General features: G+C 50.3%; 1 protein-coding gene across 1 annotated transcript in view; it reads right to left on the bottom strand.

Moving 5' to 3' along the window:
* LOC144733054 (E3 ubiquitin-protein ligase TRIM11-like) overlaps window positions 1–14,699 on the bottom strand; it is a 40,140-nt gene that overhangs the window by 12,935 nt on the left and 12,506 nt on the right. The window contains exons 3-5 of the mRNA XM_078614792.1: window positions 10,830–11,063; window positions 3,745–3,767; window positions 3,287–3,390 (exon numbers count right to left, since the gene is read on the bottom strand). Coding sequence (XP_078470918.1) covers window positions 3,287–3,390; window positions 3,745–3,767; window positions 10,830–11,063 — 361 coding nt within the window. The remainder of the gene's footprint in view (window positions 1–3,286; window positions 3,391–3,744; window positions 3,768–10,829; window positions 11,064–14,699) is intronic.

The following is a 14,699-nucleotide window of genomic DNA, read 5'->3' as shown; positions in this document are numbered from 1 at the left end:
TTGGTGTAGGGCCAGATGACACCAGAAGGCGTACAACTCAAACACAGTGCAATATCAGAGTATTGAGAGCTCGGGGTAAGCATTTACACTATGAGATCTCTTTTACCAGTGGCAAAATATAATAGTAGGTTTTTACCCTTTTAACTGGTACAAAACTGACACCTTTATTCAAGGCATCATGTTTGCAATGACCACAACACAAGTAGTCAAAAAAGCAAACAAAAAGAATCAACTCTGATAAAGATGATAATATGCACTGTCCTTGAAGTTGATTGGCCCACACCCGAGACGGCTTTCTTTAGTCCCCATTGGTGTAGGGCCAGATGACACCAGAAAGCGTACAACTCAAACACAGTGCAATATCAGAGTATTGAGAGCTCTGATAATATGCAGAGTATTGAGAGCTCTGATAATATGCACTGTCCTTGAAGTTGTGGGTCAATCAACTTCAAGGACAGTGCATATTATCATCTTTATCAGAGTTGCTTCTTTTTGTTTGCTTTTTTGACTACTTGTGTTGTGGTCATTGCAAACATGATGCCTTGAATAAAGGTGTCAGTTTTGTACCAGTTAAAAGGGTAAAAACCTACTATTATATTTTGCCACTGGTAAAAGAGATCTCATAGTGTAAATGCTTACCCCGAGCTCTCAATACTCTGATATTGCACTGTGTTTGAGTTGTACGCCTTCTGGTGTCATCTGGCCCTACACCAATGGGGACTAAAGAAAGCCGTCTCGGGTGTGGGCCAATCAACTTCAAGGACAGTGCATATTATCATCTTTATCAGAGTTGCTTCTTTTTGTTTGCTTTTTTGACTACTTGTGTTGTGGTCATTGCAAACATGATGCCTTGAATAAAGGTGTCAGTTTTGTACCAGTTAAAAGGGTAAAAACCTACTATTATATTTTGCCACTGGTAAAAGAGATCTCATAGTGTAGTGTAGTGATGTACACTCGTGTGTGTGTGATAGTGTAGTGATGTTCACTCGTGTGTGTGTGATAGTGTAGTGATGTACAATCGTGTGTGTGTGTGTGAGAGAGTGTAGTGATGACTGCGGTGTGTAAACATCGCCACTGGGGAGACAAAGGCGGTCGGGCGTGGTGCTGGCCACCCACCCCTTCATTGGAGCTCACTAACAGCACTTGCCCCAACAGTCTGTTAAGGCCATACGAGAGAGCTCTGTCTATATCAACGTATTGGTATATGTTGATACGTGTTCTTTTGTTATTAACTTGTTGTTGCCTGTGTAGTGATTTGCACGGGCAACTCAGCTTATGCCTTGGTCTGGCTGTCTACTAAAACCTAAAGTTGCCTTTGATTCTGAGAGCATCAGGCTGTAACACTGAACCTTAATAATCCTCAAGGTGTCTGGATCTCGCTGCCTCAAGCACTAATAATGAATCCTAAACATCTTAGCCCTAGCGTGTGTGAGTGTGTGTGACACGCAGAATAGCAATAACATCCTCACTCAATTATACACACGTGTAGTGTTAATGGAGCTCATGTAATAGTGATTTGCACTCATCTGTGTGTATGTGCTATATTTTAATGTGTAGGTATATTGATATATGTTTTATAGTAATTCACCTTTTTGCCTAGGTTGTGATTTACACGGTCAACCAAGGTCAAGCCCATGGCTGGCTGTCTGATTAACCTCTGAATAATAACACAGAATCCTAAAGGTGCCTTTGATTCTTAGAGCTTTAGGCATTAACACAGAGCCCTATGAATTCTAACTGTGTCTGAGCCTGTATCACGCTGCCTCAAGTACTAATAATGAATCCTCAGAATCTCAGCCATCGTATCACTGTGTAAAATAATCACACAAACACAGCATAGCAAGAGCATCCTCATTCAATAATACACACGTGTAGGGTTAATATAGTTCATGTAATACTCCTTTACACTCGTGTGTGTGCTGTATATTAATGGAGAGGTATTGCAATACATGGGCAAAAGTAATGTATCTGTTTGCACAGTGATACACATGGTCAGCCACAGTGATAACCCAGTCTGGCTCTGTGAGCCTCAGGTATTAACCTTGAACCCCAATAATCCTTACTGTGCCTGAGTAGGGATATAGCAGCCTCAAGAGATATGAATGAATCTTGAGAATCCTAAGGCTGCCTTATTCTGGTTATGAGCCTCCGGCATTATCAAAGAACCCTGTGCATAACAACGGTGATGTAGTCTTTCTCGAGTCTGATGATGACATCCATTACAGAGAAGACTTATAGTCATATATTCATCTGCTACAATGGTTACTTTGGCCAACAGCATCCTCACTGGATAATGCATACGTGTACTATCAATGAAGCTCATGTAATAGTGAAATATGCTCGTGTTTGTGCTATATATTAGTGTCCAATGAATACATTACAGTGGTAATGTTTTTCTTTGCACGTGCAGTGCGGTGATAGGCAAGATTAATCAAGGCAATGCCTTAGTCTGGCTCTGTGAGCCTCAGCCATTAACTGGGGAAGCTAAAATTGTAAAAGTGCCTTAGTTTGACTCTCTGTGCATCAAACTGTTAACATGAAGCCGAAGACTCCTATGTCTTAGTCTGGATGTATGATCCTTGGGTATTAACAATCAACGATAAGAGTCCTTGTTCTACAATCTATAGTCTTTATCATTCAACCATACAAATCCTCCAGGCAGCCTTTGTGTCTGTGGTGGTGATGTTTACAATACAGCCTTAATGAGTACCTAGGACGATTGGACCTAGGAGAGCTCCAAAATTGCTTCTGAATCCACTCACCACTGATGTTAGCCATGAATATCCTGTTGGTGACGATGTTTGTAGCTCAGTGCACAATACATCCCATCTTCACTGGACATCCGCACTCACTCTCGCTCATCCATACACCCATACACCTCCGATAAGCACGGTTGGTTCAATATAGATCTATACACTTTTACAAAGACAAAGATGCCCCCGTATATCCTCAACAAATTTTTGGGGCAAGTGCTGTTAGCAAGCATCTATGAAGGCCTGCATGGCACACCAGAGGTTGAGTGGCCAGCACCACGTCAGGCCGCCTTTGTCTTCCCAGTGGTGATGTTTACACACCGCACCAGGTACTCAATTGAGGCCGAGTCGACCTAGGGGAGGCCCAGGACCGGTTCAGATAATCCATCACTGGTGTTGGCCTTGAGCAGGAATCACACTCGGGACGCCAGGTTCATAGCGCAGTGCGCTAACCACTGCACTACCGCTCCACAACATACTTGTACAAGCACAATTACACACATTTACAGGTGGTAAGAGTCCGTGGAACTCACACATGAATGCCAGCAGGTTGACCCCAGCTCCCTGCAGGGTGCTGATCACGGCGATGTCTTTTTTGCTGAGAGATGAGTGTGGAGCTTCCTTCTGAGTGTCTCTCCTATGACACCAGAACCAGCAGTGACTCACAAAGTCCGTGTCTTATACAGCACCAACACACACAGCACCAACACACATATCACCATCACACACAGCACCATCACACATAGCCCGTGTCTTACACTGCATCATCACACACAGCTTCATCGCTCACAATCATCACACATCGCATCATCACGTGCAGCATCACACACAGCGAGTGTCTTACAAAGCATCACACACAACATCATCACAGCCAGTGCCTTACACAGCATCATTACACACAGCGATATTACACTCATCATCATCACGCAGCCCATGTCTCACACAAGGCGTCACCCCGTGTGTTATTCTGTGCGAGTTCATGTGTCCCTACCAGTTTGTCTCCTTAAGGTGAACCTGCAGGAGTCGGACACAGGACAGGGGACGCGAATCAGTTTACCTCCAGCCACATTAACCAAACGGTGATTGGTAGACGCGATGAGCTGGGCTGCACTTCAACCATTCACTTATCCCAGTGTTGTTGGTTGTAAACAAGACAAAGCCGTGAACTCGTTTGGACTCGATGGTTCTCATCAGCAAGGTGTGGCCTCTCAAACCGTTGCCACGGGCAATAGGCGTACGTGTCACTTGACATTGAGTGGCTGTGATTGTGAACCAACATTGGAAATAATTATCCACTGCGAGGTTGACTTGCACCAAGAGCATCGTGTTACCTTTGTCAGAAGTTTAGAATTTTTGGGACAATTTTCAGGCCCAAAAACCTCAAGAGAAGCTCATCTTTGATACGATTTTGTGGCCAAAAGTCGGTAATGTACATATATAACGTACGTGCATTATGTGTCTTGACTAACTATGAATAGCCCAACTAATAATCGAGATCCATTGCCATGTATATGCATATGTAATGTACTAACTCGGCGGGAGACGACTTCACGGGTAACACACTCTTTATTTTATCAAACTCGTTTACAGGTGACTAACACCTACTTTGTATCTCGGGTGACAAACACCCACTTAGCTACTTGGCGACTAACGCCCACTGAGCTACTCGGATGACCAACATCCACTTAGTACTCGGGTGACAAACACCCACTTAGCTACTTGGCGACTAACGCCCACTGAGCTACTCGGATGACCAACATCCACTTAGCTACTCGGCGACTAACGCCACTGGGCTACTCGGATGACCAACATCCACTTAGTACTCGGGTGACAACCACCCACTTAGCTACTTGGCGACTAACGCCCACTGAGCTACTCGGATGACCAACATCCACTTAGCTACTCGGCGACTAAGTCTTCAGCTCCGTCTTCGGGTCTTCAACTGGGTAACTCTCCCCGAGTGCTCTCGCGCGTCCCCCTTTATACCCCACCTGCGGACGTCGCTGCGAGCACCCACTTATTCGACCAATCGCCGGGCGCTGGCTACGATCCTCTTTTCCCACATCTCATCGTGCCTCACCACTCACGCCGCGCCGCCCCGTCATCTGTCACTCCCGGCGCGCGCGTCCACACCACGCCCACAACGCGTGCCCAACCCCGCACCCCGCGCCGCCCCGTGATCCATCACTGTCACAGTCGGCGCACGTCAATACCACCACTACATCACCCCCTACCACATAGCTCGCAGCCGCCCCGGCTGCTATAAAAATATACAAACCCCCCTGTGTGCCCCGTAACACAACACAACAACAAGAACAACAACTAACCTAACAACACAACACGACGCGAACACTACCATCCGCAACCCTCAACCAATGCCACCGCGACAATAGAACAATATATACAAACCGGCGAGTGACAATAGCAATGTGTATGCAAAAAGGAAAATAAATGGAAATTTTTTTTTTTTCTTTCGACTCGTGCAGTGTCCCCTTTCTCTTCCGAGCGTCCCTACAACGGGACATTACCCCGGCAGAGGGGAACACCGGGCGAGCTCGGTGTAGAGAAAAAAACGTCTTCATGAAAATTGTTGAGACCTAGCCCGAGTCCGCCTTGCCGGTCCGTCGTACGGCACCAGACGCGGTTGAACGTCCGGTGGTGCCGGCGGTTCAGGAAGACATCGGCCAGGCATCGAGGACTCGTGCGTGCCCCGGGGTTCAGGCTCTCGACGGTCAGCAGCCGTCAAGCCCGAGGCACCTGGGGGTGGGTCAGGTGGAAACACGTGAGGAGCAGCCTGCGACACCTCCCTCCCCGAGTCGACGGTCACATCACACGCCCGGTCGTTACGGCACAGAACGGGGTCACACGGTGCCGTATAGGGCTTCAGTCGGGAGGGGTGCACGTACCAACGGCGTTTTTCCCATTTAATCTGTATACTCTGGGGTCGTGCAAACCGCACAATTTCCACCGGTCCCCTCCAAGGTCTCAACAACTTGGGGGACGTAGCCAACGGTGCATGTGGACAATGCAGCCAGGCCTTATCGCCTGGTTTCCAATCATGCGTATGCACCCTCCGCTCATGCAATCTCTCGTTCGCAATTTGCCGCGACCGCGAATTCAACCTCGCCGCCTCCCGTGCTTCAGTCAATTTTGCGATATTAAATTTGATGTGGTCTGCCAATTTAGATTTTGCACGTGGCTGGGAAATCCCCAGTTGGACGTCCATGGCCGGATCGGCCTCCCGCCCATACATAAGAAAAAATGGGGAAAACCCCGTCGCCGCATGAGGGGCCATTCGATAGGCCGCGAGTACCCCCGGCACCTGTAAGTCCCAATCAACCTGATCGTCGCAGACCTGTTGGCACAACATAGACGTAATCGTCCTGTTCAGACGCTCAACCATCCCGTCAGTCTGCGGGTGGTAGGGGGAAGTACGCACTTTCATTGTACCCAACAGGTCGCACACCTCGCGCAACAAACCGCTCGAAAAATTATTTCCTTGATCCGTCAGCAAGCGTTCGGGGGCGCCCTTGTCCAAAACATAACCCTGGACGAAGGCGTCCGCCACCGCTGCAGCCGACTGGTTGGCGAGTGGCCATGCCATGGCCCATCGGGTGAAGTATTCTACGCCAACCAGCAGGAACCTATTTCCCCTCGGTGTAGCAGGAAAGGGCCCCAAGATGTCCAACGCAACCAATTCGTTTGTGCGCGAAACTTGAATGGATTGCAGCAGTGGATTAGCTGCCAATGGTGGCGGTTTTCTTTCGGCGCACCCTACGCATCCCTTAAGAATGTTCGCCACGTCGTTACCCATCCCCGGCCAATAATAGTCTCGCTGGATTAGGGCGAGCGTTTTTTGAAAACCCAGATGCATGAGTCGTTCATGAGCTGCCAGAACGACCTTACCCCGCATAGCAACAGGCACAACGAGCACGTGACCCCGGGACATGTTGTCCCACTTCATCAAAAGGCCCTGTCTGCACACCCAGGAACCGACCCGCGCATCCCCTACCTCGGGAGCGCCAACTTTTCGACGTAGCGTAAGTAGGGAGCTGTCGGACATTTGGAGACGGCCCCACTCAATGAGGGGCAATGACAACAGCGAATCCCTCCCCGTGGGAGCGTCGACTCCCAATTGCACTTTGGACAAGTTAGCAGAACCGGCACACAACGAGTCCAACCACTCTGTCCCCTCATCACTTGGAGGATGCGACTCGACAGTGAAATCCGCTTGAGACACGAGCCGTTCCTCAACGGGTAGCGGCGCGGCGTGAGCCAGCACCGTTCCCTGCGCAATTTCGGCCGGCCGCGACCCCGTATTCAGGACCCTTACGAACGGCTCACTGTCCCCTCTCACCATGGTTTGAGCAACCGCTAAGTCGAGGCCCCTTCTGGCCCTGTTAGACGGCCCCAACGGCCCCCCCTGTGCCACCGCGCCCACCTCGAGTGGCTTCCTCAACCGACGGGGTACCAACATTTTCGATCCCGGGGGCACCCTTACAGTCTGAGTTGCCAGCGCCTGCACCGTCGCACAAACCGTGCGTATTTTGGTAGGGCTCGTCAAGAACGCAAGCCGCCGACCTGACGGAAGCTCAATGCAGGCCTGATCTATGAGAATTTTGATGGGCATTTTGGACAAAAAGTCCGTACCTAGCAAACAGGGAACGGCCAGCGATGATGATACAAAAATAGGGCCCGCTAATTTAATGTCACCAATGCAAATAGTCGCCCGAATCTGGCCGATGATCCCCAGGGATCCCCCATTCGCCGCATAAAATGGCACGTCTACTGGCAGAAGGGGTCTACTTTGGACGGGAAGAATGTTATAAATAAGGTCCGAGATGATGGTGGCCGACGCACCCGTGTCAACAAGCACCCGGACCTCAACCCCGTCAATGAAGCCCGTTACCACGGACGACCCGGCCGACGCAACCACGATCCTGTGGGCCAATTCGGACCACTCGACTGCTTGCGGGCCGCGTACGGACCCCCCTCGCCGAAATGAACCCCCGGCACCCAGCCGCGAACCCCCCACCGCGAAGCGGCGACCCAAATGTGCCGTGTTTGTGGACCGAACGTGTGAGGTGCGCGACTTGCCGGGTTTTGTTGGGATGACTTGTGGCCCTGGTCGTCGTCCCGACGTGGTCCTGTGGCGCGCTGACGCGGGGCCCGGCACCCGGCTGCGACGTGACCCCGAAGGCCGCAGTTGTAGCAGAAGACGGACGTCGTAGGTTTCGGTTGCTCCAGCTTGCGGGGCAAACGTGTGGGCGAACGACCTCCCGTTCTCCACTCCCCCGGACGCGATGCAGCGAAGGCCTGCTCCTGCACCGCAGCTGGCTGAGGTTCGGCGATCGTGGCTGCCAGTACCGCGTTCCCCGCCAAATTGCAGACGACCCCCGGCCTGCGTTTGAGGACCTCGTACGCGTGAATGCTCGTGGCGATCGCCAGGGAGCAGATCTCCATCTCGTCTGCCACGTTGATGGGGACCCCCAACTCGTGGGCCAACACCAGCAGCTGCTCCGTCACCATGGCGTCCTTCCCCTCCTTATCCATGCGGGGAAAAGCTGCGTCCGCCAAGGCGAGTAGTGCCGTGCGGTAGGCTAGCGTCGTTTCCCCAGCCACCTTCCGCCGATCGTAGAACTGGTGGCGACACGTGGAGGGCGGCCCGAACACCTTCGCCATCAGGTGTAGTGCGGCCTGGAGCGTAGAGCGGGACGACCTTGCAGCAGATGTGAAGGCTGCAAGCGCGTCGTCGTCAAGCATCGCTGGCAACGCACGCAGGGCAGTGGTGTCGGACCACCCCGACATCTCCTGATGAGCGAGGAACCTTCGTTGGAAGGCTCCCCAGTCGCCCCCATCCGCCTTGAACGCCGACAGCGCGGGCAATCTTTGCTGGAGGACCCGATCGTCGTCGACGTCGGAGAGATTTTCCCGCGCTCCGCTGGAGTTGTGTAAAATGTCGGCTCGGTTGTCAGGCGCAAAATGGAGGGCTCCGGCGCGCACTGATGACGTGGGCTGCGCTGCGCGGAGGTGTCCGGCCACGTGGCGTCCGTCTTTCCCGCCAATCGGTGGCGGCCCCCCAAAAACGGCGGCAACTTCCAGACTTTTGGCGCGAAGTGCCTTTTGGCGGGAATCCTCCAACGTCGCTTCCTCCACGACCCCCGCAGCCGTTTTTCCGCTCGCCGGAACGGAGATGTCGGCCAAGACAGCGGCGGCGGCGAGTAGCAACTCCGCCAACCGGGAGTGCGCGTCCTGGAGGCTGGTGTCGGAGGCAAGCGGAGCGTCGGCCATCACCGCGAAGTGCTGCATCGGCGGCAACTCCTCGTCCTCTACTCCCGAGGTCGGTGTCCCCGGTACGCCGTCGTCATCCCGACCTCGCTCGTGGGTACGGGTAGTCTTCCTTGTGTCCATACTTCTTGAAGACAGGTTTACTTCTGACGCCAGTTGTAATGTACTAACTCGGCGGGAGACGACTTCACGGGTAACACACTCTTTATTTTATCAAACTCGTTTACAGGTGACTAACACCTACTTTGTATCTCGGGTGACAAACACCCACTTAGCTACTTGGCGACTAACGCCCACTGAGCTACTCGGATGACCAACATCCACTTAGTACTCGGGTGACAAACACCCACTTAGCTACTTGGCGACTAACGCCCACTGAGCTACTCGGATGACCAACATCCACTTAGCTACTCAGCGACTAACGCCACTGGGCTACTCGGATGACCAACATCCACTTAGTACTCGGGTGACAACCACCCACTTAGCTACTTGGCGACTAACGCCCACTGAGCTACTCGGATGACCAACATCCACTTAGCTACTCGGCGACTAAGTCTTCAGCTCCGTCTTCGGGTCTTCAACTGGGTAACTCTCCCCGAGTGCTCTCGCGCGTCCCCCTTTATACCCCACCTGCGGACGTCGCTGCGAGCACCCACTTATTCGACCAATCGCCGGGCGCTGGCTACGATCCTCTTTTCCCACATCTCATCGTGCCTCACCACTCACGCCGCGCCGCCCCGTCATCTGTCACTCCCGGCGCGCGCGTCCACACCACGCCCACAACGCGTGCCCAACCCCGCACCCCGCGCCGCCCCGTGATCCATCACTGTCACAGTCGGCGCACGTCAATACCACCACTACACATACATTAACTAAACTCTCCCACTCTGGGCTTCGCACCTGATTGGCTCACAGTGATGACATCACATTTATTCCTTTAAGACCAAAACAGGAGAATTTCTCCACAATTCTGACGGTCACCTGATGAGGCTGTTTATAATTACTGGCAAAACGTTGTACTCGTTTCGTAGATAGAAATATAATAAAAATAAAGTGAATAAAAATACAAATAATACAATTAAAATAAATAATAATATAAAACAAAAACCACTAATGTCTTTTTATTTTTAATTATTTTTATTTACTTTCTTTTTATTATTATTTTCTATCTACGTGACTTTACCGACATAATTTCTGCAGTCACGAAAGTTTAAAGTCAAAATGTTAATCTTTATTTATTATTTGGAAATTCAGTGGTAAGTTATATTTTTACTAAAACATACAAATTCACGTTGGTGGACTTGTTTAAATTACAATCTATGGCCCATATATTGTATTGACAATGCAAGTTGCGTTATTATGTTTTTTGTGATACCTTGCATGTGCCGTCTTTCTAAATGTACAGGCAGTTTTCGACGTAAAACGCGAATTTAATCACGGAACATTGTTTTTTCAGTGGAGCGATCCTTCGTGAGATGTAATGAGTCAGCCTCGTGCTGGCAGTGAGTGTTTGTGCATGTGTGCGCCCGTGCTCGTATGTGCGTGCGTGTACAAGTTAGTGTGGGGGGAGTGGTAGTGCAATGGTAAGCGGACTGCGTTACCAACCCGGCGACACGAGTTCGATTCCTGCTCACCACCAACACCAGTGACGATTATCTGAATGGGTCCTGGGCCTCCCCAAGGTCGACTCAGCCTCAAAGGAGTACCTGGTTGTGTGCGTAAACATCGCCACTGCAGAGGCAACAGTGGTCAGGGGTGGCCAGGTGGAGTGATGCCTACTCACTCTACCTGCAGGAACGTGAGCGAGTCCCTCTCCTCCTGCAGAGCGCACAGGTGCGTGGCTGCTGCCTGGAGCTCGTTGATCTCGTGCTCATAATGAGCGATGTTCTCCTCGATCTGGGACAGCAGCTCGAGCCCCTTCATGTCCACGCAATCCAAAGTTGCCCTCTCGTCCTCATCCAGCATCACCCTCATGCGGGTGAACTTGCCTGAGATGCGAGCCTTGGTCTGGACCATGCAATCCTGCAAGGGTGTTCGATGGATGATATCATTCAAATTTAATGCTATAAATACCAAAGTCACATTGTTTTCTGGCTACTCTAAACCTAGTTTGCCCTGCCTCTGCATTATGTCTCTGCACTCACATCTCAGTGAACAGGTCAATAACTGTTGAAGAATCTAGAACGTTCACATCTATAATATTGTTAGTAAGATAAAAAGCAAAATTGTATTCCTCAGTGGAAATAAACACATCATAAAGTGAAAATTAAATTGTCAATCAAAATATAATTATCCATACGGTGCCATTATATGACCTATAATGCATTCCTAAAACAAATGTACCTACCCAATACATACTAAAAAATCTCTTTCAATACAACTGAGATTTTTTATCCACATATATGGAGAAAAATAACGACTAATAACTTACTAAAATTATCTGTTATTAAAACTCCCTCACGTTATTGGAATGTCCATTTCTCTAAAAAATATGTAGTGGTGTTATGGGACAACACATCAGTTACAGCTGTTACGGTGTTATGGGACAACACACACATCAGTTACAGCTAACACCCTGGGCTTACTCGAAGGGGGCTGTGGGCTTTGGATCCCCCACGCCCCTACCAACGGGTGGGGGCTGCGGGGTGTGCTGTGATCCCTCAGAACCCCGCCCCTCGGTGGGGAATTTGTATAACAGACGGGGAGCCAGAGAGATAGGGGCAGTGTTCGCAAGCTATAGTCAGAAGACCAAGTTGAAGACTGAAGACCGGCTAGATAGACACTGGAACTCCTCTGACCCGCTGTCCTTCTCAGGGCCGGGCAGAGCAAGCCAGCGGTGTGACCCCAGAGCCTCAGAGCCGATGTCCTTCTAAAGGCCGGGTCTGTGTGGCTAGTGGTCAGGTCCTGAGCCTTGGCTGGGCCAGGTCAGTTAGCCTCGCCTAGAGCCCTTAGGGGAGGACCTGGGAGCGTAGGTAGATAGGCAGATAGCCTAGGGGTGTATCCCAGTGTCGTACGGGTGAAGGGGCCGTTACCCCTTCCAGTGTTGTATACCTTGCCTGTCTAAGTGTTGAGTTACAATAAATAGTGCTGCCTCCACTTCACCGTCTCTCTCAGTTCGGAACCCACTACACATATGCTGGGTTCTCTCCCCTCCCTCCACCGTTTCAAATCACTCTGAGCTCAGATATTTGATGGAGACCAATGATCTGCTTTTCTGGTTGTATTACTAATATTCTCCACAACATGGAGATGTTGTGTGAATTATTATCACCAGCTGACTTGATGCCCACTTTTACAGCAGGATTTGCATGACATTGGATACTTTGGATACTCGTAACATTTTCGTGGTGGTGGGGTTTCTGTGTTCCAATGACCCTCAGAGCTATGTCGCTTGGAGTATTGTACTCCTGGTAGGATCTGCTTTGGTTAACAGGTCTGGGCAGAGCTTCCAGACAAATAATGGTCCAAAAAAGCATCACTTTATGAATGGTTAAAAAGTACTAAAATCAGAGAACCTGACCCAGACAAGAGACCCCCCTGGAGCCAGGCCTAAGGGTGGTATTCGCCAAAAAGCACCTGGTGGGCGGGAGACCCACGTAATTCGGTTGAGCCCTGCCCAAAATGGCTAAGTGACGCCGTCCTCTGGGCCCACCATCTGCAGGATGAAGGGTGAGGGGAGGGTGCGATTCCAGTTTTGCAGGGAGTGGGATGGTGTCAGAAGGACTGAACCTTAAAAATGGGTACTAGCTATTAGGGCATGAAATGTCACTTCACTGGGTGGGGTGGGGGGGGAGTCAGCACTAGTGGAGGAGGTGAAAAGGTACCAACTAAATATAGTCGGTCTCACCTCCACACACAGCATTGGCAATGAACGCTAACTTCTTGATTGGGGGTGGTCTTTTCTATTCTAGAGAAACCCCTGGTGAGTGGCCCCGGGCGAGTGTGGGGATATTCACAATCCCGGCTGGGTGCTGTTCAGTTGGAGTTTGTCCCAGTGGATGAGAGGGTCGCCTCAATGAGACATCGGGTCTCAGAAAGGACAAATCTGACTGTTGTCTGTTCAGAGTTTTCGGCCCTCTTAGAGATGGTGGGTGCAATGCTCAATCGTGCCGCCTACCGACCCCATAGTATTACTGGGCGATGTCAATACTCACGTGGGAAAATATGGAGAAACCTGGAGAGGCATGATTAGGGGGAATGTCCCCCCTGATCTGAAACCGAACAGTGAGATTTAACTGGAATTCTGCGATAGTAACGGAATGTCAATAACAAACACCATGTTCAAACACGAGGATGCTGATATGTGCATGTGGTACCAGCGCACCTTGGGCCGAAAGACAATAATTGACTTCATAGTTAGATTATCAGACCTAAGGACACTCGGGTGAAGAAATGGGCAGAGCTGTCAACTAATCACCGCCTGGTGGTAAGTTACATCTGATGTTTGGGGCACCGACCAGATAGATGTGGAAGGACCAAACGAATAGCGCAGCTTTTCTGGAAACGTCTGGCGGAAGACCCATTGCAGAAATATTTAAACTTCCACCTCTGGGAAAACTTATTCTGCACTCCAGAGAAGGTCATGGACATTGAGTCCGAGTGGACGATGTTCAGGACCTCTATTGTGGATGCGACTGCAAAAGCTATTGTCGGGAGGCAGTTAGTGCCTGTGAAAGTGGCAAACCTAGGTCCCGCTGGTGGACACCAGTGCTGAGGGATGCTGACAAGTTGAATAAGGAGACTTTTTCCTAGCTATGCTTGGAAAAAGGTCTCTCGACTCGATTGAGAGGTACCAGCTTGCCGAGAGAGCGGTACCAATTGCTGAAGCAAAAGCCCGAGCAAGGGAGGCACTTGGAGAGGCCATCGAGAGAGACTACAGTGCAGCCTCAAATATCTTCTGTCAAACCATCCGATGCATTAGGAAGGGTATATGGGATGTGGCCCCATCTGTTCTCAGTAACATTGAACACAACAAAGGAAATAGTCGAGAGGTGGAATGAACAATTTGAGGAGCTCCTCAACCCAGTGGACATGCCCTAATCTCAAATGGCAGGCTTTGAAACAGCTGGGGGGATAGGATCCATCACAGTTGCTGAAGTCACTCTGGCGGTCGAGGGCCTTCATAGCAGCAAAGCTACTAGAGTATATGAGGTTCATCCAGAGTTGTTAAGCACTTGACAGTGTAGGAGTGCCTTTTCAATGTTGCATGGATGGTCGGTACAGTACCTCTGGATTGGAAAACTGGAGTCATGGTGCCCATTTTTAAGGAAGGGGACTAGAGGGTCTGCTACAACTACAGCGGGATCACACTCCTCAGCGTCCCAGGTAAAGCAAGTGCTAGAGTGCTGGAGAGGAGTTTCTTGCCGGTTGGTTGATCCTCAGATTCAGGAGGAACAATCCGGATTACGTCAGGGTTGTGGAACAATGGACCAGCTCTTTTCCTTCTCACAGATATTTGAGGGGTCATGGGGGCATACTGCTCCAGTCTATCTTTGCTTTGTAGACTTGGAGAAAGCATATGACCGTGTTCCCTGTAATATCTTGTGGGAGGTGATGCGAGAGATTGATGTACCGGTGCCGCTTTTGTGTGGTATCCAGTCTCTCTATTTCCAGAGTGAGAGCTGTGTCCGTATTAATGGTGTTAAATCAATGTCATTC

This window comes from Lampetra planeri, chromosome 45 (genome assembly GCF_965212315.1).
Source record: "Lampetra planeri chromosome 45, kcLamPlan1.2.h2, whole genome shotgun sequence".
NCBI classification, from domain to species: domain Eukaryota; kingdom Metazoa; phylum Chordata; class Hyperoartia; order Petromyzontiformes; family Petromyzontidae; genus Lampetra; species Lampetra planeri.
Note: the sequence above shows the minus strand (reverse complement) of the source record. Positions and strands in the feature narration are given on the sequence as shown.